At 45.9% G+C, this 26,534-nt stretch overlaps 1 protein-coding gene and 1 long non-coding RNA gene across 7 annotated transcripts in view; one reads left to right on the top strand and one right to left on the bottom strand.

The window, feature by feature from the left end:
• Positions 1-26,534, bottom strand: part of Tnfaip8 (TNF alpha induced protein 8) — a 116,333-nt gene that overhangs the window by 29,830 nt on the left and 59,969 nt on the right. Inside the window, exon 1 of one of the 4 annotated variants that reach the window (XM_006992992.4) lies at positions 10,660-10,789. The exons of the other annotated variants lie outside the window; for them this stretch is intronic. Within the exon in view, the coding sequence (XP_006993054.2) occupies positions 10,660-10,732 (73 nt within the window). The 5' untranslated portion in view covers positions 10,733-10,789. Of the gene's footprint in view, positions 1-10,659; positions 10,790-26,534 lie in introns of those variants that run through there. 4 annotated transcript variants of the gene reach the window in all.
• Positions 10,431-17,056, top strand: LOC107399470 (uncharacterized). Of its 3 annotated transcripts, none has more exons than XR_006065572.2 (4): positions 10,431-10,761; positions 11,509-11,585; positions 12,138-12,234; positions 12,495-17,056. It is a non-coding gene; the product is annotated as an uncharacterized LOC107399470 (long non-coding RNA). The 3 variants fall into 3 exon arrangements; XR_006065573.2 differs by lacking the exon at positions 10,431-10,761 and adding an exon at positions 10,899-10,985; XR_013046085.1 differs by lacking the exon at positions 10,431-10,761 and having other exon boundaries at positions 10,865-11,585.

Here is a 26,534-nt window from a genome sequence, read left to right as displayed (position 1 = left end):
AAATTTCACAGAATGCTTCAGAGTGTTTCAAATCCTACTTAATGTGTATAAAAAGCACAGTCCAAAGAGCTCTAGGTTAGATGCCAAAACTACACCACCCTGGCAAAGGCCATCGGTGGCTTCCCATTATACAACTTAGGCCAGAAGTAAACACATGGGAAGAGAGGAAATTAAGGCACAAGGAGGAGAGAAAAATTCCCTTATTCTCAAGAGGGGCCAAAGGTCTTCAGAGCACAGAGAGCTGTCTGATGGTACGATACAGTAAGAAATCAACACTATCTTCATCTCTGGCTCCTGGCCCGAGTTCCTAAAACCCTGGGGATTTCCTAAGGGACAGGAACATCTTTTGTTATATGTTCTAGGTTCGCTGTTTCTGTCACAAAGGTCCTAAGTGAGAGAAGCCTGTCTATGCTAATGAGGCAACTCAGAGACTATGGACTGGATGCCACAGAACCAACCAAGTGATGAGAGGAAGGAACTTCATCTAGAGAGGGGGAGGAGCTGGAGCTGGAGAACCCATTCAGCCTCCAAGGGCTAATGATCAGAGCCCTCATGGAGGAGCCTAGTTGGTACCTCGGGAGTCACAGGGGTAGTTAGGGTCCTGTCTCACCCTTTTCCTTGGTATCTCTTCTGTTTGGCTCTAATTGTGTGGGTTCCTTTATTATAAGCCAGACATTTTCCTGAGTTTTTGATCTGCTGTAGCTTATGGGGAAACTTTTTCCACCCGTTTTACATTCTTTCTCCCCTTGGCTATCTTCACCTGTTACTTTCATGTGTTGGTGCTTATTTGATGGGATGCCCCAGAGGCCTGTAGACCTGTTCCAATAATGATGGGAGGTGCTGGGATGGACAGAAGGAAAGGAGTCTGCCAGCAATTAAGACTTGGAAGGCACACAGAATGATGGGAGCTTAGGAGGCCTGGGTGTTCACAGCAGGACAGTCTTCATTCACCCATTTAACACAACTGAATGCCCAAGGCACATTCCAATCCCACCCCACCCCAGACGGCCTCCTCAAGCTTTGGCTCCCAGGTTTAATAGAACCCAACTTCACTCAAGGCCCCAAACCAAGGCAAAGAATTCTCTCGAGCATCCGTTCAGACTCAGCTGGCCCTTTCTCCCATGGACTCTTCTTCTGTCTTCTAAAGCCCACTCTCTTTGAGATCTACTCCTCCCATTGGTATGAGTCTAATTCTGTTTCCTTTATGAGTTCCATCTCTCTCCACCCCCTGTAAAAAGTGGTTGTTTTCAGAAACTAAACCCATAGTTCAGCCTCTTCTTTTTCTATACAGTTCCTCTTGGAGTACAGAGAGCAAGTGAACTCTCCACCTGCCTTCGCTCCTCAATATTTATAAAGCTAAACATCATTTATCACTATCACTATGGAGCTAGAGGACACATTCCTTCTCAAGTCTTTGTATGATGCTAAGTGCGGTTACCATCTTAAAAACCATGATGGGAGGGTCCCAAACCTAATCACATAGGTTTTGCAGTGTTCTTGATTCCCAGAGCAGGACTCTGCTACCAATTTGCTCTTCACTCAGTAGTTACTCACAAGGACAGTACAACCCCTACAGCTAACTCTCCAATGTCGGTGAGCCATCAGAACAAGATTTAACACTGATTCTGTCATAGTCATTATCAGGGGCTGTGGAAAACAGTAGGCCACTGACCCTCAACCACTTCCTAAAAACAAATGTTCTGACTCCCAGAATGCACCAGGCTTGCAGGCACCCGGGAAGGGAAGGCTGTGGGATGGGCATCTGTGCCTGCAATGGCATGCTCCGGGTCAGGCTCTAACTCCTTCCCCACCCCCACACATACAACACACGAGGAGTTCCCCGCCCAACCAGCACTCCCAATAACTGACTGTGCTTAACTGGATATCCTTAAAGGAAAGAAAACAGGTGAGGCCACTGGTTAAGCCTCTCCATTGGCCTGACACTTTCAAAACGAGAGATCTGATCGGACCTATCTGCGGAGCTAAATATTACTTAATAGTGCCATATCTTTTATTCTCACCGGAGAAGGTCGAACAGGAACACTTCATTTTTTCGAATGTTGCATTTAGGTTTTTTTAAAACTTCTCCCAAAGGTAGTGATGATACCTACACAAACAGATTACTCTCCTGGTTCATGGAGATTTCATGGCCTGAAGCCAGAGCCTGTTTTTGTATATATCTTCTCTTGTAAAATATGCCAGGGGGCGGGTAGGACAAGACTGGTGGGCACTGTTGGCCTTGGTGCCTCATCTCCAAGATGAAAAGTTTATAAAACGATCTTCGATGTGATCTTGCTCTAACCCCCCCCCCCCCCCATCACGCTGAGTGATTCTACATGCACTTTCAATGAGGATCGTTTGAATGACAAAACATTTGTGAAATAGACTTCTCTTAAACGTATAGACACACACCGGACTTCATTTCATTCTAATTCATTGGTGGTATTATTTTAGGAACAACCATCTACACAAACTGCATTATGTACCCTGCTCTTTTCACTAATTTCCAAGTTGTTGGCGTCATTCTCAGAAAAACAGAAATGCCTACAAATAAAAGGTTGTGGCAAATTTCTGACTTTTGTATCATGTTGAGATGAAATCACCGGATCCTGACATTTTTTTTCTGGCTATGTTCTCTTCCACCCACGCCCACCCTTTGGCTGCTTCCTGGATTACTAATAGCCAGGAGCAGGGAATTTCATCACCCATGCGCTCCTGACAGTTCAGTGGTATCATCATCCAAGAACAACAAAGGTATGGTGCATAATCAGGCTGGTAAAATTTTTTAGAGGTGTACATGGGGAGCACTCCAGCTTTTAGAGGTGGGAGCACCAGGTAAGGCAAGGCCAGCGAGTGGTTCACTGTAGAGGAAAGAGTATGCCACATCTCAAAATGAATTTTCTTCTTATAGTCCTTGTCAGAGCACTGTACTCTCAGGCTAATGACTACATACGCGGAGATAGGTAATCAAAGTCTGGCCTTCGGGAGAGAATGCTATGCCTGTTCCATTATGGATGGCGTCAAGATCAGGCGAACCAAGTACGAGGCGTCTGCACCACAGCCAACCTTCATCACCGCCTGGCCTCACCTTGTCAATCTCTCTGGCAAGCAAGGGCTGTAAAGAGAAGACACACAGGAAGTACCTGGCAAGGCAATGATTGAGAACACGGAAGTGCCACACCGCTTGTGTCTGGAACGGTGAGAATAAACAGCATGCTATACACAGCTTACTCAGCATCACAGGGGGCCACGACCACAGAAGAGGATTCTAGTAAGTCATTGCCATGAAAGAGCTGAACCTCTCTCCTCAGTATTTGACCAGCCAAACTGTGAAACTTCTAGAAGAAAATCTTCAGGATGATGAAACAGAAAGGAGCTTCTGGGGCAGAGCAGGGGTGAGGGTGGGGGTGGGGGGTAGGCCAGGCCAACAACACGGGAAACAAAATAAAAGCAAACAAATGAGGATATAGCACATGGTAAAGGCTTCTGCGGGGCGAAGGAAACCAGAAAGACATAACCTACAAAATAGAAAATATTTGCAAACCACTCATCCGGCAAGGGACAGGTAACTGTAAAGTGCACGGAAGCCAAGCAACTCAATGGCAGAGCCTCACGTGACCCAACTAAGACTCGGGAGAACTGTCTGAATGGGTGTTTCTCAAACAAATACAAATGACCAACACTTGTCATCAGGGAAAGACAACTGGAACCAGTAGTGAGAAGCCATCACCTCAGTTCTGGGGGCTGTCACCAAAGGAAAAACAAAAACACTTAGGCTGGCATGTATTTTGATAAGAAGGAATTCTTATACACTATTGGTAGAAATATAAATCAACGTAACATTACAGAACACAGTACAGAAACTCTTCAGAAAAACAGAAATACAATTACTATACAATCCAACGACCCCACTTACTGGGTGCTTATCCACAGAAAATGAAATCAGAATGCCAAAGAAATACCTGCATGCCCATATTTAACACAGTACTGTATAATAACCAGGCTATGGAATCCACATGGGTGTTCATTAGCAAATGAATAGAGAAAATGTGATGCGTACAAAATGGAATAACTTTCAGCCATGAAAACAAATGGATTCCTGTCATTTGGGACAATGTGGCTAGACCATTTCATATTCGGTGAAATAAGCCAGACACAGAAAGTCAAAGATCACATGTTGTCACATGGCCAAATACAAAAATACATGACACAGAAGGACTAAGTCCCAGGTTCTACAGTCTGGAGATGACTGCAGTTAGCATCGAATCACTCCAGGAAGTATTTCCTGCACCTGGGTTCCTCCGTGTCTGTAGGATGCAGATACCTATTATGCTGGCTTCTAGACCTCCTGCCCTCGGGCTGGACAGAGGCACTTGAGAGCGCCCGGACAGCTGCCTCCTGGCAAGGGGCAGCAGAGAGAGTGTTCCAGAGCCTCTTCTCTAGGGCACAAGCAGACACAGGCTACAGAGACTCTTGCTGAACCCCAAGCTTATGTGAGGACGGATGAGGGCAGGTTTAGACATTTCCTGGAGGTTTTACACTGGGGTTGAAGGGACAGTTAGTTGGTCTCTGTTTAAATCCTGATTTCACCTTTCCTAGCTTCAGAAACAGTGGCTTATACTTTGAACTGAAGTTGCTCAGCTGTCAACTGGGCTAGACTCAAAGGATCATTGCACAAGTATGCAATGAGAAGTGTGCCCAGCACCGACTGAATCTAGTATAGGAAAGAACTCAGAATACTCTAGTTTCCATACTGCTTCTTCTGTGTTCAAAGAAATTCACGATGCTGCCAAGCTACTTAGGCCCTGACCCCATGATTGTTTTGCCTGTGCTATTAAGAAGAGTACTTGTGGGCCGGGCGTTGGTGGTGCACGCCTTTAATCCCAGGAGGCAGAGCCAGGCGGATCTGTGAGTTCGAGGCCAGCCTGGGCTACCAAGTGAGCTCCAGGAAAGGCGCAAAGCTACACAGAGAAACCCTGTCTCAAAAAAAAGAAGAGTACTTGTGTGAAATGTTTAAGAAAATCAAAATAGGTTTGTCCTCTGGATGTGGAAGGCACCATTCCATATGAATTGCTTCCAGTTTGGTGTAGGAGGTTCAGGAAGAGAAAATGTATAACTTTGTTGTCAAAGAAGTTTATAATAAAGTGCAGGCAAATGGAATGAATTATTGTAACACAGGGTGAAAACAGTACATACTGGGTACGCGAAGGATGCCAGGGAACAGCCTGGAAGAGCATTTTCTGCAAAATGGGTGCACTTGGAGACAGAACTGGCATGAGGCAGAGGCAGAGAGAGATCAGGAAACGGGACTGTTGAGAGGAATGAGGAAGTGACTGAGCAGAGTACTGCGGGTCAAGTGGTGGGGTGGATTGCTGTGGTTAAGGGGATGCAAATAAGAACTTCCCATTTCGGAGAAGGTCTCCTTTTCACAGTTACTGGAGTCAGACTCCCACTTCCCAGTCCCGGAATCAGAAGCATCCTCTCCCCGCAGCGAGGGCTGGAACTCAGCCAGCCAAGACCAATCAGATGGCTAATAGCTGGGATTTTGAAGGTTAAGGATGACCGAGTACTCTGTAACAGAAAACCTGGGCAGTCAGAGGTAGCGACGGCAGTGGTGGGTGACTGTACAACCGAATAGATTCCGAATGCCTAGGTCTCCAGCCTGTTAGCGGGTGCTGTGGATTTGATCTCAAAGGTCCCACGCAGGCTTATGTTTAAAGGCCCCCAATGGCACAATTGAAGATGGTGGGGGGTTTTCCAGTGGTGGGAGGGTGCCAAGGTGAGACCCCAGCCCATCCTTGTTCTCTTTGGTTTCCTGGATACCACATTAATGGCTTTCCTCATGATAAGCTGCCATCAGCCCAGACCCAAGGCTCACCAATCATGCCCTGAAGCCTCTAAAACTGCAAGTCAAATAAATCCTTCAACCAGAAAGATCCATACCTGTAATCCTGGCACCCAGGAGGCTAGGACAGGATAGTGAATTTGAGGCCCCCATGGGTATACATAGTGAATTTAAAGCGTAACTCAGGCTATACAGTAAAAGCCTATCTCAAAAAACAAACAGTAACAAAAAAAAAATGTTTCCATAGAAGTTAATTACCTCAGGTATTTTTGTTATAGCAACAGGTAACTGTCTAACACAGTGAATGTATGAATTATTCAAATTTCCAACAATTATTTGGTTTACAATAACAGAAACTATGTTCCACTTTTTGCCATTGGAATTCTAGTGATTATTATAATAATCAGTACAAATGCTCATGTACAGGACAGATAGAGAAGATGTATTCCAGGAGCAATGGGGAAGGCAAAGTGGGAGTCCTTTCTTGGTGACCACTCAGAGGCAGAAGATAAAGGAAAGGACAGAGTTGATGGGAACATGTGGGCTTATAGTTTGGAATCCGAAGAAGAGGGGTATGGCCTTCAGTAGAAACACAGAAGGGAGGATCAGATCTGTGCTGGCAGAAGGGGCGCACGGTCATGTGAGACTTATTGAAGGTTCCTGTTCAATGTTCAGGAAGCTCGGTATACAGGTATACAGTACAGGTATACAGGTGGTTCTTAGCCGAGTCCAGGATGGAGGCAAAGCAGATGTGATGAAAGAGCTAGAAAAAGACAGGAAACCAGGGATGGTGATGTCAGAGGATCCAAGGGCAATGCTGGGTCGTAGTATTAAATACAGTTGTGTTTTGTTGTTGCTGTTGGTTTTAATTACATTTATGTGGTGTGTGTGTGTGTGTGTGTGTGTGTGTGTGTGTGTGTGAGAGAGAGAGAGAGAGAGAGAGAGAGAGAGAGAGAGAGAGAGAGAGAGAGAGAGAGAGAGAGAGCGTGCGCCATGGGAGGTGTATAAAAGTTGTAGAGGTCAAAGGACAACTTGTAGGAATTGGTTCTTTCCTTTCCCATGGGAGTTCCGGGTCATACAGCTTGGTGGCAAGCATCTTTATTGGCTGATCCATCTCACTGGCCTTTAAACTTATTATTATTATTGTTGTTGTTGTTAGTTATTATTATTTTTACTAGCAGTTTTTAAAGGTCATTATGACAAATGATGATTTTGACAAATTTGTGGACTGATGAACCAAAAAGACAAAAGAAAAAAAATTCTACAATATAAAACACAAAAGCAACCAGATTTTAGTAAGATAAAGTACTAGGAAAAGAACATTCACAGGCTAGGTATGTTGGTATGTATCTGTAATCCCAGCACTTGGGAGGCTGAGGCAGGAGCATCACTGTGAGTTCAAGGTTTGCCTGGGCTACATAGCCAGATGATGTCTTGAAAATAAAAGCAATCAGAAAGTGTTTTAAAAGAAAAGTTCATTTTTAAAGACTGGGTAAATAATGCCTAAAACTGGACAAAGTGATGGAATAAGCTTTATAAATAAGCTTTATAAATCCATTTATTCCACCGTATTTAACAAGCACCTCTGTAGGTTCTTGAGACAGAGGTGGAGAATGAGACACTTTTGCTTAGGAGCCTATAGCCTGGAAGAGAGTCTATACGCAGTGTGGAGTGTGTCATCAGGGAAACAGGACAGGTGTTCTGAGAGGGGGTAACTGGGGGTCCTGGGGAAGATGGGGGAAGGGTTGGTTCAGAAAAAGCTTCTCCAAAGAGTTGGTGAAGAAAAGGCTTCAGATAAAAAAAAAGGTATTGCGACAGAAAAGAGGCAATAGAATGGGGAATGGGAACTCATCTAAGCGTGGAACGGAAGGAACCAAGATGGAAGGGTGTCATTCTGGAGTATCAGACACCAGCTCCAAGGCTTGAGGGTGACTGGTGAGTGCGCTGAAGGCGAAGCTGTCAGTCTGCAAGCAGGAGGCTGGCTGTCCAATGGCCACCTTGTTCGCTGTGAAATAGCGGAAGTGCTGAGGCAGGAATGACCTAGGTTGGGTGGTAAAGGGAAATGGCTAGTGTGGGCAATGGAAGAGAGAGCTGCCCTCACTTGCCTGCCAGCCCTCAGTTCTCTCCCAAGTCCTCACAAAGCAATAATTGCTTTTGCATTTCCACTACCCAAACCCTGACTGATTACCAAGGCAAAGGAGTCTTGGATTCTTCAGTGCTTATGTCTAAACCATCCTCAGTGATCTCAACTATCATTCATTTTTACTACTTTCATAATTAAGCAATGTATTCAACAGGAAGCAACTAAATGCCAAATATGTGGATATTAATTGTCTCCTCAGGAAGCCCATATCCACAGGAAACTGTTGACATCCTCTTTTCAAAGGCATTCTCCTCCTTAATAAACTGGCTACTTCCCATTCACTTGATGTCTAGATATCTTAAATGCTTTCTCCTTTTAATAAAGCAAATCCTGGGTTGGTTTTTTTTTTTTTTTAAATCACTTTAAGCACAGTCAATTACCTCCTGACAAGCAGGCAAAAATGAAAGCATTTCTTTAGGAGGAGTCTATAGGCAGGAGCTACTGTTGGCACAGAATCAAGTGCATGCTAAGCTATGAAAGCTGAACAATCTCCCCAGTCATATCCATCCACACTCAGGCACATGCACAAATCAACTGGCCTCTAAGGACTTCTACATCTGATGGTATTTTTTCCAGATTTGACCCCAATGGAAGTACACTAGTCTCTTATACTAAGGTTGGGAATAATGAATCAAAAGTATCCACCATTACAACAAATTGGATATAAAGCATCCAAAGGCAATTTTCTTGCACTTCAGATAGTACAAAGGGCTCCTGGTGATCTCTCACTAAACAAGATGGACAAGTCTGCCACCAGGGAAAAGAAACCCACAAACTGTCAGTGAAGGGAGGTAGGGAAGACTGGGATCAGTGAAGAGAAACGAGCAAGAAAACTGAGGGGGGATAGACTGAGTGAGGGGTTAGATCCCACAAAATACCAGTCTGCAGATACACCTCCCTACACACACACACACACACACACACACACACACACACACACACACCTCTCCCCACACACATGCATGCACGCACGCACGCACAGGCACACACACACACTGGAACACACACTCTAGCAGAAGTGTGAATGAATCAATCTGGTCATTAAAGTAATAAAAAAAATAAAGTAAGTCTCCTCAGACTTAGTTAAAAAAAAAAAATCTTACCCTAACTGCTATCAATTTAAAATTCTAACAGCTCAGATTCATTTCAAAGACACAAACACCCCGGGCTTCCTCTAAAATGCAGAGGGCAAACCCTTGGGCCAGGTACACCTCTGCAGGCAAGGGCAGATGAGGAGCAAGGGAAAGGTGCCCACTCCGCCAGTTTCCAGGCTGATGCTTGCAAACTCACAACCAGAGCCAGCAAGGGGAGGGGAGAGAGTGGATGTTGGGAGGTACAATACAGTTGACCTGGCAGTTTTTCACTCCCCTACCCCACCCCTCCACCTCCGACTCCTTTCCTAAAAGACAGGGAATAACAGGCCCCGGGAGAAAATGCTAATCTAAGTGCTATGCAATTTACAAAAAAGTTCAAGAACGGCTTTTCAGCCCAGCTCCCAGCTCCTTTTAACTACTTTTGACTTCGTGTAAATTGTACCAAACAGAAAAAGAAAGCACCTATCAGCACAAAGCTCTGTTGGACCAGAAGCCGCCACGGGGAAACACCCAGCCGCAAAGCTACAATGGTCCTAGCTGTCACTTCATGCTGGCTGGCCCGAATCTCTATTAAATAAGCCCTTTTCAATGGACAGTGCCCCTCACACTGCATAGCGAGGTACATGGGCCACACCGAAAGCCTACATGGCAAAACGCAGAGCTTTCCCTGCTCAGATGCGGCGGGAGCTGTGCCTAACTTGCAACTTAGCAGTCTCCCAAGAAGCTTCTTGAAAAGAAAGGGGGATTTCACAACCTTGAACACCCCCACCCACCTAGTTTCCCCCCCACCCCCGCCACCCCTACTCCCACCCCCATTTACAAGTGGACTTTTGTATACCCAAAGTTCCAGGAAACAAAGCACACAAACACTCACCCACAAATAAACTCCCAAGCTAACACCAGCTATAATAGTGTTTTGGTTGGAATTTTTCCAGCCCTGTCACCAGCTCTGTTAGCAGTAAATGAAACTCTTGCTTTTGCAAAGACAGAGAGGGACCAACTCTCCTATTTCAAATGGTAAAAAGCCCCCCACCCCCCCATCTTTCAGTCCCCAGCAAAAACTAACTGCAGAAGAGCTGGCAAGGAAAAACAAAAACAGGGGGGGGGGAACCCAATATATTCCCCAAATAAAGATCTTTCACTTCTCTCCTCACCCAGCTTCCCCTTTTAGCCGGAAATACATGTCCCTTCCAATTTCTGACACCCCTTTTCAAGGGACCCTGACTTGGTCTTTTCCTGGGAATCCAGCTTTGGGCTGTCCCCAGGAAGGCAGGCAGGCAGGCAGCCCATTCCAGGCGCGTTTTGTATTCTTAACAGCCAAAACTCGCTTTCTCCTTTCGAGAGAAATCTGAAAAGCAGCCTTGGTGGGCTGGCTTGGCTAGGTCTGGTGCTGGATCCCTTGCCTCTTAACTGCCCGCCTAGTGGGACAGGGCTGCGCGCTGGGCTCTCAGCAGAGTCCAGCCAGGCTGGGGAGAGACAAAGTTCCCCACGGCTCGCTAGTTGCTCCCATCAGCGCCTGCTCCCGCCTTCCTCCACATTCCTGCGCTGAACTTGGCGGAGCCGAGCGGCTGGCGTACCTTCCTTGGGCTCCTCCGCCTCGGAGAGCATGCTGTCGGGGTGCACAGCCGCAGGCGCCACCGCCGCGGACATGGACGTGAGGCTGCGAGGCTCCCAGACGAGTGCGATGCGCGCGGGCGGGACGGCGGTGGGAGGAAGCCGCTGAGATCAGAACCTCCCGGGGCGGGCGGCTGGCTGCGGGAGGGATTTTCAGGGGAAAGTTCCGCAGGAGTGACGAATCGCGCGGGGCTGGGCCACAGGAGTCCGCCCCCGAGGGGCCGCCGTGGGTGGAGGCGACCCGGCAGGTGGGGCCCAGCGCAGGAAAGGTGCCCTGGCGAGAACGGAGGTGCGGGGTGCAAGCTCGCACTGCATCTAGGGGGGTGACATTTTTGATATTCCCTGTCTAGGGTTTTGACATGCCCCGATTTATGAAAAACCCTTTCAGGACTGTTATTTTTCAGGCTAGGCATACAGATGCTGTGCAAGCTTTTGGAAGGGTCCCGCTCACGAGGCACAAACTTCACCAGTGCCAGGAATGGCCTCTAAGGAAAGTAGGACAGGATTGGCAGAAGCCCCTTATGCATGGCTGGCTCCCTCTAACCAAGCTGCTGGGCGCTAAAGGCCTCTCTGGCTTTGGGAAATGCTGCCAGACGGGAGATAAAAGGGCAAAGGGCAGGAGGGCCCAGAGAAGAGCAGCCATCCTGCCCTCCCCTCCCCAACTGGCTCTTACCATTGGCTCAGAGGAAGTCCTCTTAGCTCTGGGGTGGTCCCGGTTTGCCCTTCAGAGAAGTGGGCACGACCGCTTCCACCAGCCTACCTGTCTTGCGGAGGTATTGATTTTACCAAGCCTTGTTTTCCACCAACCCTAGGGTGCGGGGCCTCAGGTGACAACCTGAATGGAAACACCCAATGGAAAAGCATACCCGGCTGGAGGCTGTGAGGAGAGGTACAGTCTTTAAGAAATGTATTTCCCACTGCCTTCCTTCTCCTTCTCTTTTATTTTTACGTAGGGGAGAGAAGGCCCGGGCTCTATTGCTAAATTTAATGAAAGGACTGTGTAAACTGCCCAGGTTTTTCGAATCTGAGTTTAGCTTTAGTTCTGCCATGTATTGTTTATATGGCCTTAAGCAAAATCATAATAATAATAATAATAATAATAATAATAATAATAATAACCTCTCATTTGCTCATCTATAAAAGGAAGATAAAAGCAATATCTAAATCACAGATTTGTTCGGTACTATAAACAGAATGATTTGATAGTGTAAGTGCTGTACACAGGTTATCATTAACTATTGCAACTTCTGACAATCAATTTTTGTAAAGGACTCTCTTGCCTTTTATTTCAGCATTAAGTCTGAAGAGTATCAATTCTATTCACAGGCAAGGGGATATTATAAATAGTAACATAAGGTCTGATATTAAATCGGTTCCTATTGTTGGGTGAGTCTAACATGCCTAGGACCCTTCCAAAATTTTATCTCCATTTTATTGAAAGGGCAAGGTGAACCAAGACATAACAGCCAGAGGGAAGAAAGGAACATCTGGAAAACATCAGTGCTGTGCCTACGGAAACTGAGCATGCCTGGAAAAGGGTAAGTAACAGGCTGCACCCTTCTGAAATTGTGGTTACCATGGTCTCCCTTGCTCCACATCCTAGTGCTGCTGGGAGGGGCAGCCTGTGCTCCCTAATTTTAGGCTCATGGGGGACACAAGCTGAGCTAAGGATGGGGATGGTTCTGAATCAAAAGAAATGGTCTCTTGCCCGTCACACATGGCCTTGCCTGTCCTTCTGAGGAATCATTCTGCCCCTTGCTACGCTACAGCATCTGGTCTTGCCTTCCCTCCTCCACAGGCCAGATGTCCACAGATGTCCACCAGGGGCTCTGAGGAACCGCGCCATGGCCAGTTGCTACACAAATGAGACAACTTCCGTCAATCTATAGCTGGGGTGAAGCAGCACCTTTTCAAAGATAGGTGATGATTATGCAAATGAGGTCAGCCCAGCTTCCACATCCGTTTGCCCCAAGCAGAACGACTTTCTCTCCTCCTTCAGAAAGCGCCCCTTTATGTAATATTCACTAGATGTCCTTTCACAAACCCAAGTGCATGCACACCTCCTCAGGTCTGGCAAGTACAAGTCCTTAATCCCCTGCTTGCTTTTACATGGGTTCACAGAACGGCCTGCAGGTCAGCCAAGGAGAACAAATGCTGAGTGAACGGTTTGAACACCACCACAGCAGCCCGGTAATCAACTTAGCATCCTGTTAACAGCCCCGCTGATCTTTGAACATTCACCGGGAGCCTCGAGAAAACGCCAGAGAAATTTGTTTTTATTCGAATACAGTCCAGCAGTCACCTTGGGGAAGAATGTTCGGATCTAATTCAAGAGCACTGGATGCCCAGCTTATTTAAAAAGACTGTCTGTACACGATAAGCATTCCATAGCCACTGGCATAACCCCAGAGCCATCTGCCCTGGGCAAACGACTCTGCTTCAGCCTCCAACTTGCAAAATCATGGCAACGGATGGCAGGATGTCTAGGGTTCTCTTTGCCTCGTGCTACTTCCAAATGAATGCTTGGTAGTGTTGATTTTTGCTAGGGCTTTATTCAAAGAGGGTTGGGCTAGCCACAGTGACTAATGCTCCGGTACACCATAGTGATCTGCTACTTCCTCTCAGACCTATTCACTTTCTGTCTTGAGAAGATCAGGTTCATGGATCGTAGGCTGGTTTGAAATTTGTATATGACCAAGTATGGCCTTGAACTTCTGATTCTCCTGCTGTCATGCTCAATGTTCTGGGATTATAGGCTTGAACTACCACATCTATTCTATGTGGGTCTGGAGATGGAACCCAGTACTTTATGAATTCTAGGCAAGCACTTTACCAGCTGAGCTATATCCTCAGTCCCCTATTTACTCCTGTATGTTTAAGAGACAGTCCAGCATCCTTACTTGGGCAATAAGCTCAGAATTCACATTAACCATCCATTATAAAATGCCTAATATAAAATAGCAACTCAGTTGGCAACATCTCTGAACTAGAAGAAGGCATACTGTGATATACTGTTGCATTCCACACCTGTGTAATAATGGAGCTGTCCCACCTCTATCAATGGGAGAACTACAAAGGTTCTAATGATTTATCCATCCATTCAGACATTACCCAATATTTACACAGGTCACATATAAATGGGTCTTCCTTAGCTGGAGCTTCCGCCTATAATTTTGATAAATCTGGACCCCAGATTAAGTGAATTCCTCTCAAGGCACTTGGTTCTGTGAAAAACCTATTAATACCAACCCAACTGAACTGAGTCTTAGTAAGTCAACTGAATCTCATGCAACAGGACAAGGCTCCTTTGAATCACACTCCAGTGAAGCGGTTTTTAAAAGAGGGGGTGGCTGCAGCCTGGGCTTCAGGCCCTTTGGCTTACAGAGACCCCGATGCCTCTGAAGAACCAAGTAGGTTGGAGACTTCTCAGCTCAGAAGGCCATTGAGCGGAAGTGGCTCTTCAGGAGTGTCACGCTATCACATTCCCCAGCAGACTCAAGGAGAGTCTGGTCATCTGCGGTGGAAACCAGGTACCTCTGCCAGCTACTTCTGTGCTGGCAAATGCTGCCTCATAAGCATCTCTGGTCATGCTATCAATGTTTTTATTTTTATTTCTGCCCTGCTGAATCCGAACGTATAAAATTATAGGTCACAAAATGTCCGTTTACAGAGTATTCAAAATGGCCTTGTTTCACTCTGGGGCTGTCCTCAACGTTTCTATTTCCTGTCTTCAAAGACTCCCAGGAACCCTGTACAAAATTGACCTTTATGCTGTTCTGAAACGTGGAAAAGGGTCTTTGTTTTTGGTCCCATCTGGTCGGGGCTGAGGCCCTTCCACCCTCAAGACACCATTCACACTCAATCTCCAAAACACAGGGAGGCCTCACTGGGAGTCTCTCCACAGCCCTCCTTGCCCCGCATCCCTGCTCTTAGTGAGGAAAGGGTACTCGTTTAACATTGGAGGCCATTCCACTTCATGTGGCCTTCTATGCTGATGTGTTGACTAGCAGAAGGGGGAGGGGGAGGAGTCGAAGCGTGAAGTGGAACAAAAAGTGCCTGGATCAACCGCGAGAGAGCGTGGAGGGAGGCGGGAAGAAAAAGGGGCACTGTCACCAGACTCTGGGAGTGTGTGGCTCCGGGTAAATTCCATTCAGACTTTCGATGACAGTTCCAGCAAATCTTACATAATCATTAATATTCTGGGTGTGAGCAAATAGTTGTGAGGGAGCAGGAAGGCGCGCTGACACCGAGGTGCGCACTGGCAGGCCGACAGCTATGCATCTGGTGCGCACTTGTTTCCTAGGAGCCCATTGTTTGTTTCCGTCTCTCTCCGAAGACATCATCCTTGCCACGCAGCTCCGAGTAGATGATCACAAAGCCAGTGTGTGCGTGCGGGTGCGCGAACGCACACATCTCTCTCTCACCCACCCACCCACACATCACACCACACACATCACACACCACACACACATCACACACCACACACACACATCACACCACACACACACATCACACACCACACACCACACACGTCACACCACACACATCACACCACACAAACATCACACACCACCCACACATCACACCACACACACACATTACACCACACACACATCACACCACACACACACACACCACACACACCACACTACACACATCATACCACACACACATCACACCACACACACATACACCACACCACACACATCACACCACACATATCACACACCACACACACACACACACACACACCACATCATACCACACACACACACACACCACACACATACACCACACATATCACACACCACACACACACACACCACATCACACCACACACACACCACACACCACACACACACACACACCACACCACACCACACACATCACACCATACATATCACACACACATCACACCACATACACACATCACACCACACACACATCACACACCACACACACACACACACACACACACACACACACATATGCACACGCGCACACCAGGTTGGAAAATACTGAAGGATTTTTGAGTCCATGATCCTTTTCCTAGAATACTTATCAGTAATTCCTTTCATTTGTTTTCTTTTTGGAAACAGTGTTGGAGTTTATTAAGGAGAGCTCTAACATGATTTCAGTGTAGGTATTAATTTTAGGGGAGCCTCTGAGAGGTGCTTAGGAAAAGGGTAGTATATCTCCAGGAAATAAGTCTGGCTTCTCCAGAGAAAGTGGCACCCCTGTATTCTACAATAAACGATATGTATGACTTGGTGGCTTCTGAAGTTACATTCCTCAGAGGGTTTGTAAGAAACTTTTCCCTCCTTGTTCCTCCTTCTGATAGCGTGGGAGGGGGAAAGTGATGGGATCGGGGGTGCTCTCTGAGGTGCCCTGGACAGTGCAGGCTGGACAGGAGTAAGCGTACTCACAGGTCACATGACTCAGTGCCATTTGACCATTTTGCTTTAAGTGTATAAAAAGGAATACTGTTTTTCTACGTAGGCATTCTTTGTGGCAAATTTTGTTAGCTATGCCAAAACTCTTGCTCTTGATTGGTGAGAGAATTCAACCACACTCCAAGTTGAGGGGCTCCTTACTCTTTGCAATGTCCTTTAAAATTTCCCTGCCTTCCTATCTTGCCTCAATTTACCTCTCTGGAATGTTGTTAAGTCTTAGGGATTGATGGTGGCTGAAAACTCAATTTTTGAAACTTCATTGCTAAACATGAACGGAGACTCTATCTATTCAGGGATCAAGTGTCTGGATCTGTCTGAGAAGGCCTCAGCTGAGAGACTAGAGGGTCTTCACTCAGTGAGAATCTAGCAGGGTACACTGTTACTATAGGTTTATTTAAAGTCACCCCCTTGGGTTCCCTATGGTCACTTTAAAGATAAGGAACTAAAGAAAGGAGGTCCTGTGAGTTGTCAGGTCACCAACCTGAGAAGCAATGGACTCCAGCACAGTGGATGTGGGCTGAGCTTCCTTCCGGTCTCCTGCATCCTGACCCTTCCTTTCTATCCAGTTATTCATTAAGTCAGCCCTCCCCTCACAGAGGAATACCTCAAAGACTGTCACACTGGAAGGTCACCAAAGAGCTTACGGTTGGCCGTGGTTCCAGCACAGACTGCTCTAATCCCTGTTCACAGGCTGAGATCACCGCTTCAAATTAAAGCCATTCCATGCTTGACATTTAATGCTTTAAATAAGCTATAAATTTAATAGCCTCTATTTATTCAGCTTCGGGAGACCTCAAATATATTGGGTCTTTTTTTTTTTCTTTAATTAAAAATTCAGTTGGGACCCCAACTAAGCTTCCTTGGATATGAAGCAACCTGAATTAAAGAGGGGAAAAAAAAAAACAAACCACCAGACTCAATTTGGGTTTCTTGGCCTCCTTATGGACAGCATAACAGAGCCCATGCTGGTTCAACCTTGCTTGCGTTAGAAGGGTTTTCCTCTTTTCACTCTTTTTAAAAAAACTTCCTCTAAAAACAGGCAAGTCAGTAAGCCTCTACTTGCACATCTGTAAAATGGGGGTGATGCTGCTTATTTATCAGTCACAGTGATGAAATGAGCCAAGAAGCTGGCCAGGTATGCAAACTATAGCACCCCACCCCCACTCCACCCCCCACCCCCCCACTCCCCACCCCCACTCCACCCCCACCCCCACCCCGCCGCCGCCGCTGCCACCACTTCTCTCTCTCCCTGATATTTTCATGAATCAGGCCAGACTGGTTTGGATTGCTTAGGAATGTCTGTTTGGAGCCTTACATGCTGACCCAAATTGACAAGCTACAGATAGTGAACACAGCAGGACTGGAATCTTTCCTATGCCCAGGTTAATGGGGTCAAATGGGAGAGCCTGAGATGGGGTCACAGAAAGGATCAACAGATGGATGGGAAGGAGTCAAGACTGAGTCAGGGCAGCTCAGAGTTACACTGACCAATGCATGCTGCTCTCCCTGAACTCAGGCGATCAACAGTCACAGCCAGTCAGTCACAGGAGCTCAGGCCCAGAAGCAGCCTTCGAGGTCAGCACTCCAGCCCTCTGATGGGCTTAAGGGGTTCCCCTGGATACAGCAGCAGCAGCAGCAGCCACCTCCTCCTCTTTCTTTACCTCCCTTAGCAGATACACTTGCCTTAGAAGACAGCCCCAGGCAGAAAGTTCCTCTTTCTAGTGAGCTGAGATTCAAGTTTTAAGGGCAGTAAGTAGAGAATGATTTCCCTTCTCACAGCTACCCCTACCTCCTGTATACTGTAGGAATAATTCTGTGATGAGATAAACGCAGATTTATAACTGAATTTTCTTTTTGAACAACTCAATAGAGAACCCCTCGCACTGGCTGGCTGACTGTAGCTGCATGCAATCTGAGATGCTTCTGCAACTTTCCAGCGCTGGCCGGCCCGCACACATCTGTGATTGATTACTGGGATGCGTTCAGAAGCCAGGGACTCTGCCTGGGACCTCCAGCGATAATCTCTTCTCTCTCCTTTGTGTTCACTTTGAGGGGTAGAGAACTACACCAAGACAGGTTGAGGAACGAATCCCGAATGGTTACATCTGAGCAGAGAAGAGGGTTTTTAATGCAAGTTTCTGTACAAAATTTTGAAATCCCAAAATGTCGTGCTCCACATGTGGAAATTTGAATTCAGACACTTAGCCTGAGATCTGTTTGGCAGTTTAACCTACGTCCAGTTGTCGCAATCTGATTTTTACATCAGATTTTGGACGTGAGCAGCATCCAGGAGGGTTTGACCATGTGCCAGGTGGTCACAGTTTAAGGGAGAGAAAGGCTTGTAGAGAAACCCCGGGATAGGATGGGCTTTCCAGGCACAGTGGCCAAGGCTGGACAGACACACTCAGCAGGCGGTAAAATGTGAACTGAAGCAGAACTTATCCAAACAAGCTTGCGGGGGAGAGGAGAGGCTCCTTTTCTGCCATGGATCAGAAGTTTTTCCACTTGAATAGGTCTGGCTCTGAACCCGGTTTATGTGGCCAGCCCTTAAAGAAGAGCTATAGAAATGTGTGCCAGTTACACCTCAGAGTATGGGGTGCAAGCTCTGACTGTCTCCCCACCTGGCCGTGTCCATGCTACAGAATGTAATATTAAGCCCGTTAATTTTGTAGAATGGAGTCAAAAATCACTAACTTTCTCAATCTGAAATCTATTTCCACTGACTTTTTTTTTAACTACTGAATTCAGTAAAATCCCCTTACATGCCATTTAGTTATTTTTTTTTTTTCCAACGTCAACGATACATGGTCATTTCAAAGAGATGCAAATAACAGTAAAGTAGCACCTGGGCCACAGTGCAACCTAATTTTATCCTGGAAAATATGATGATGTAGGGCTGGGACTTTACTGCTCCCCTCCTGACCCTCTCTCTTCACCTCTGCCTGGCCTTTCACCCTGGTTAGCCCTTATACATGAAGGGTGAATGTTACATTCAAGGCTATGTAGCTTTTAAAAAACTGATAGACACGCCTAACAGATGGCTCAGCAGTAAAAGGTGCTTGTCACCACACCTTACGACTCGTTCAATCCCTAGAGCCCATATGGTGGAAGGAGAGAACTGAATTCCTCACATGGTCCTCTGACCTCCATGTGCACACACCACACACTCTAAATAAAGGTAAGATGAAGAAAGAATAGCCATAAAAATGTTGACATAATAACTGAATGTCTTCATGGAGCACACTGTGATGTCTTAGTACATTGTATGTTGATCAACAAAAGACACTTAGACCATCCATCCTTGTCAATATTTTTCATTTCTTTGTATTGAGAACATTCAAAAAACCTTCTCGTCTAGTTATTTTGAGCTACCCATCTTCCCATTGCAAAATCGTTCTAAAAAGAAGCCCACTCTAGCTGGGAGGCAGCACTCACCGAGTGACTCTCAGACAAGTTAAGAGATGGGAGACCAGTCTTCAGTGACTTCCTAGGAGGTCTCCAAAATTAGCATTGACTCTATACAATTTTTACTTGACACATGACTCTAATGCATTCCTAACTAAATCAGCACCTTAGGTTCCCGTTAGTTAGAGTAGTATGGCCTAACGTTGCTGATAAGGACCCAGAGCTGTAGCTCTGAGATATTCACATTGGGTGTCCATGTATCTCCCTCAGGGCATTGCAATAACTCCCAAGGGTGCCTTGGAATATTAGATTGAGGCTGGAGAGGGGAAGAGAATAACATCCAGTGTCTCAGGCTATTCTGAAAGAGCAGCTAGTGATCTTACCCTCTGAGCCATCTTTTCAGCTCCTCTATTCTAAGAGAGAGAGAGACAGACAGACAGACAGACAGAGACTGCTACAGTGTTTCCTAGCTAACTTTTCGTTTAAATCTTTGTGTTCAAATAAACGCATAGTTTCCTGATTGGACACTGACTAATATTCAGTACCATATACACCATTAGCAATGCATCAGTGTTTGCTCAAGCTTGTTCACAGCTTAATGTCACATTGTGCTGTTTTTCACATGATGACACCATTTCTTTCCAAAGATAGGTGATAAACAAGAATTCTGTGAATGGGAACACAGAACAGGAAGTTAGGGTTGCAGGACGCTATCAGAACTCAAGGTTGGCAAAGTTGTGAGGTGACTCATGACAGACCCCCTCACTTCACATTCCAAGCCTGTCCTTCATTACCTGCTGTGAGAAACTCAGGGGCCTTTGTCCAGTGTTTCTTCTGCAGCTGATAGAATTCTGCATTTATTCAGTGGATGGCACTTCTTAAAATGTATAGAAAGAAGTTCCCTTCTGGGACTTGGTGCTTGCCTTCTGTGGGTGTCCTGAGCAGCTAGCTCCTTAGCAGACACTTCATCAGCTGGCTCCCATTGTGCATCTGATTGACTGGCACCACCTGGCCTCAGGCAGTTAGTTCCTTCTGGCATCCCCCTTCAGGTGATGGACAAATGTCTCAAGTGAGAAAATTCCTCGTGAACAGCAGTCCTCAGCAGCTTAGAGGATGACTTTCCAGCAAGTTCCGCCAGCACACCCAACACCCTAGTGACTTGGCTTCCGCTCAGCGAGCCAATATCTGGAGTGGAGGAAGCTGTTCTCTCTCGTTTGCTAGCAATCTCTGTATTTCCTACCAGCCAGTCACCACCAGAGTTAATATTTCCTTTTAATAGATTCATTTCTCTTTACCACGTTTATCACTGTGGTGAAACACATGGCATAAAAATGATCATTGCGGGGCTGGAGAGATGGCTCAGCTGTGAAGAGCACTGGCTGCTCTTCCAGAGGTCCTGAATTCAATTCCCAGCAACCACATGGTGGCTCACAACCATCTGTCATGAGATCTGGTGCCCTCTTCTGGCCTGCAGGCACACATATACATAACAAATAAATCTTTAAAAAATTGTCATTGCAACCATGAAAATGTTTAGATTAGTGACAATAAGTACATTCATATGTTTGTATAGCTATCATCACTATACATCTTCAGAATATTTTAAATCTTGGAAACTATTTAATGGGCTACTTTCTGTCTCTAGACTGGCTATTCTCAGTATCGTACCTAAGTAGGTTAAACAGTGTTGATGTTTTTGTGACTGACGGGCTTTCTTCATTGACCTTCAGCCATGCCAAGAAACGTGTCTGAATCTCCTTTTGAAGGCTGAGTAATATTCCACATCACCCCTGTAACATATTTTGGGTTGTTCCCGCCTATTGCTACTGCTATGAATATAGATGCATGGATATATTTTTGACACTGTTTGCGAATATTTTTGTTATGTAACCATAAATGGACTTGCAGGACTAAGTGTACGTGTGTTTGTGTGAGTGTATGCCACCCTGTGTATAGATACCCATGGCAGCCAGAGGAGGAAGTCCGATCCCCTGGAGCCGGAGTTACAGGAAGTTGTGAGCCATCAATGTGTGTGTTGGGAATCAAACACAGGTATTCTGAAAGAGCAGCTAGTGATCTTACCCTCTGAGCCATCTTTTCAGCTCCTCTATTCTAAGAGACAGAGAGAGAGAGAGAGAGAGAGAGAGAGAGAGAGAGAGAGAGAGAGAGAGAGAGAGAGAGACCGCTACAGTGTTTCCAAGCTAACTTTTCCTTTAAATCTTTGTGTTCAAATAAACACATAGTTTCCTGATTGGACACTGACTAATATATTCAGTACCATATACGCCATTAGTAAATAAAGAAGAAAAAAAACCCTTTAATCTTTCAATTTAAGTATGTTATTTCTTTACAGGACTACAAAGTAATTAGTATATAAATACTTACTAAGGTGGCCACAGATTTCCAACTGCCTAGAACTGGTCTGCTTGGATGGCTGCTGAGGGTCATTGTACCTAGGAACATCTACCCCTGCAGAGCCCATTTGGATCCCTTTTTGAACATCTTGCTTTTCTTCCTACATAATATTCATTTCTTTTTCTCCATTCAGGCAACAGTGGCTACAAGTCAGATGGTCATCATTCCTGTTAGCTGCCCTCTCACCTTCTTCATTTCTTTTTTTTTTTTGGTTTTTCGAGACAGGGTTTCTCTGTGTAGCTTTGAGCCTTTCCTGGAGCTCACTTGGTAGCCCAGGCTGGCCTCGAACTCACAGAGATCCACCTGGCTCTGCCTCCCGAGTGCTGGGATTAAAGGTGTGCGCCACCAACGCCCGGTCATCCTCCTTCATTTCTAATCCAAGTGCCAGTCAAAAATGGTCCCTGGCCCTTTCTCCTCTACTCCTGCCCCACCAGTCAAATCATCAGCTCTAGCTGCCGTGCCTATAATTGTTAAAGTTGGTTGCTCCCAGCAGTGTGGGCTGAAAACCCAGATGCACTAGTCCCTGTCGACCACCGTCCCACCTCCCTCCAAGTGACACAGATAAGCTGGGCTGCAGGTGAGACACCATTCCCAAGGTCCCAGCCAGTGTCCTCATCTCCGCCCCAATGAAAACAATAGCAACGCAAGAAAGCATGAAGTGTTTCTGGGACACATTCGTGAGCATGTACCCACAAGCTCACAGACACGCATGGGTTAAAAAAGTAATCATTCAGAAACTTTTAAAACTTGTTTCCATTAACTGGAAATTACTTACAAGAGCCCTTATGGTGAATCATGATACCCTGTGCAGTAACACTGTGGGCAGCTGATGCCAGCCTGATATTTTTTTCTACATCTACATCCTCTTTTTGCCCCTCTCAAAGCCACATTGAGCCCCCCCCCCCTTTTCTATGAAGCCTACTGAGGTCCGTGGTGAACTTTTCCATGCAGCTTCTGCTGTTGAGAAGCTTGATATCAGATGTCTTCTGAGGCAGATAACTAAGTCATGTCATTTCCAATGCAGGGTTATCTCTTATGTCCGCTTGCCTGTTTTTCTGTAGACCTATAACACATTGTTGGGCACTTTGAAGAGACAATGTAACCAATAAAATAATCTTTGAAACGCTTCATTATACTGACTTATGACAACGTGTAAAAATAAACTTCCTTTCCTCCATCCATAAAGCATATTACAAGGGACTATGAAAACACAGACCTGCTATCCTCAAAGAAAGAAAAGTTTAAAGGAGCATTTGCATCGCACTGGAGACCAAGGCTGGTAATCCGCAACTATTCACAAGTCCAACAAGTTCCCAAAAATTCCGTCAGAAAAGGAGCCAAGAAGAAAGCAATTCTGCCAGCTGCAAGCCTTCTGTTTTACAGCATGCACGGAGTGGACATCTCACTCTATCATCCTTATAAACCGAGTGTGGGAGTACAATGCAACCTTCCGAGAAGATGTTCAGCGGACTCTGGACTGCCACAGATGGGCTGCACTTACCCGTACAGAGGCAGCCTAACCAGCTACCTTGCCAACCCACCACTATGGCCATCCAGATCCTTAATAAGACAGAGTGGGCAGCATTCCACTTGAGCTGATGGAATTTCCAGGGTCAGGAAGATATGGGCAGCTGCTGGCACTTTACAGGGCAGCAAGTTCGCCATCCTCAGATCGAAAACCGTTTCCTTAAGAACTAACATCCACCCTACGCCACCTGCATACATACACTAATAAATCCCAGATGGGAGTTCCAGACACCTCTCTGCTCAAGCCATGAATTTCTTCCAGGCGACAACATTCTATTAAACTGGTCTCCCAGCAGCGAGCTGCCTTTGCAAAGACTGCCTTCATTTACAATACACTCTGCTTTATGGAGCTAATTTGGGATCCAGCATGGCACGATGTGTAATTAATTTTGACATTTTTTTTAATGGATGAAAAAAAAATCTGTGAATGTAAAAAGGCAGCATATTAAGAGAGCCAATTCTGTGGAAGTAGAAACTGTGACTAGTGGTCACTAGAGGCAGAAGGAGAAGGGGAGGGAGTGGGTGATGGATACAAAAGGTTTGGATGGGGAGACTAAGCTCTAGTATTCTACAGCACAGATGAATGACCATCATTTGCAGAATTAGCCATTTGTTGTATGAAGAATGAGAAGAGAAGAGTCCGAAGTTTCCCATCACATAGAAATGATAAAGGTTTAGAGCGAGTGGGAATAATAGTTATCTTAGTTTTATCATTATACAATTTAAAAGTGATGTGATGTGAAATCATCACTCTGTCACCTATAAGTCTCCACAAATATCATGTTAATTAAATATTAAGAAGGATAATCATTTAAAAGGAAGCACTTTGTTTGTCTAAGCATCTTGTTATTTAGGCCAAATGGGGGGGGGGAGTGTTCCCGCTTGACCATAGTCCCAAATTCTGAATTAGCAATCCAGACAATTTATGTATTTACATTAAATCATGTCATATTTCAGCAATTTACACACGATGTATCAGCTACCCTAATGTATTGCAGGCTATGTGTCACACGAGACACACCATAGGACACGTCTCTGAGCATGATGGCGCATTCCACACTATGGAGTACTTCTGCACTGATCCTCCCTCATAGCAATCCTTAAAGGAGAAATCTCGAGTGTTGCTTTCAACACTCACTTCTCATGAGTTCACAGACCCTCAAAGGCATCAAGTGGCTGGCCCACAGCCACTAGCTAGGGCTGAGACTACAATGGGAGTCTTCTGACCTTATTCTGTGCTTCCTCTCTACACCATGGTGTCTGAGCAGGAACCAATACTGCAAGGTTAACCTGTCGTGCAACTCAGAAGAGGGATACAGACCAGTAAGAAGCATGGAGAGTAGATCCCATGTGGAGTCTTTGAGACTGGCTGCCTCGGGGAAAGGGGACCAGACATTAATAGAAAAGAGGAAGCCACTGACGGAACAGGTGTGGCCAGAGGAAGCAGGCTCCACCTCACACATCTAAAGGTGCTAAGGTCTGGGTAGGAACGCATGTAGGCAGAGCTTCAGTCTCCTCTCTGACTCACTGCCCGTATAAACCGAGCTCCTGGGAAGCTCACTGTCGTTTGTGAAATCACACAGACTAGCCACTCTCTATTTGCTAAAATCTATAGGGCATATCTTAAAAAATTATTATTTTATTTTACGAGTATAGTGTTTTGCCTTCATGTATGGCTATGTACCATGTGTGTGCCGTGCCAGGGGAGGCCAGAAGACTGTGGCAGATCCCCTGGTACTGGAGTTACAGCTGGTTGTGAGCCACCACATGGGTGCTGGAAATCAAACCTAGGTTCATTTGGAAGAGCAGCCAATGCTCTTAACTGCCCAGCCATCTCTCCAGATCCCAGGAGAGATGCTTTCTTGATGAAGTGGGCTGTAGTTAATCATACACTTATACAACACAGATGTGGCCCACCAGTCACTCCCAAACCCTAATAATGCCGTCCTCTGTCATTGTTTTTACACATAGGCAATAATTTGGGCCCAATGTCAAGAAACAAAAAGATCAGAATTCAAAGTGAGTGATCAGGATTGTGCTTTACTTGTAACCGTTCTTTCAGATAGCCTGTACCAATACATGATATAGAATGAACTGTTTTAGAGGGACGGTGAGGAACACTGAGCTCTCAAGATCCATAAGGTAAAACTGTATATAGTTAAAATTTTCCTCCAACATTCCTTAAACAGCCCAGAAAACTCAGCACTGGCTATATGATCTTGTACATGCACATGCTGTAAGAGCCCTGACTCTGTTCTACTCTCCAGCTGTCAATCAGATATTCAAGTTCTTCTTCCGTAACATGGTTCAGTTTAGTGCAACCAACTTGCTTGGTCTCCCAGATAATGCAATCTCCACTCTGCTTCTGTTCTGAACCTCCAAGTGCATCCAGCTCTCGTCAGCAGCCACTTCCGCTTTCTCACAAGCAGTTCAGAACTGCTTGCTCTTGACTGGGGGGTGAATGCCAGTGGCCAGGATGGCCTGACAACTCTCTTGTCCAATCAGGGCCAGGTGCCATTTTCTTTTCTTTTTTTATTGACAGCCTCTATCTTCTCCTCTACAGCTTCAACTGTATATCAAAGGGACCTAGGGAGACTAAATGGTGTTAAGGAAACCAGGGGCTCACAGCCTGCTCTAAAGAAAGCGGGGTGATCTCAGGTACCATCTTCATTGGCCTTTCTCCGTTCTGGAAATTTGTGTGGAGCCCCCCTCACTTACAGGAAAATGGTACCAGCCGCAACAGCTATGGTGTCTGTCCTTGAAGAGACAGTTAGGGGGTGGACAGAGGGAGGGGCTAGAGGAGGACTCTTAGGGACACTAATTAAAACACAGTATGATGAGTTCAGGAACAAAAAGGCATGAGGTGCCATGAAAGTTCAGAGGTGAACCTAAATCATATCAGGAGGGACCGGGGGCGGGGGGGGGGGGGGGGGTGTCATCACAGAGTCATAACAGAAGCCTGGCCGAATGACGCACTGACACAAAGAAGGTGGCGTGGTCTGGGTAGTAATAGCAGTACATGCAAAAACACACATGCT

Source organism: Peromyscus maniculatus, chromosome 19 (genome assembly GCF_049852395.1).
Source record: "Peromyscus maniculatus bairdii isolate BWxNUB_F1_BW_parent chromosome 19, HU_Pman_BW_mat_3.1, whole genome shotgun sequence".
Lineage (NCBI taxonomy): Eukaryota > Metazoa > Chordata > Mammalia > Rodentia > Cricetidae > Peromyscus > Peromyscus maniculatus.
This window is presented reverse-complemented; position numbering and strand designations above follow the sequence as displayed.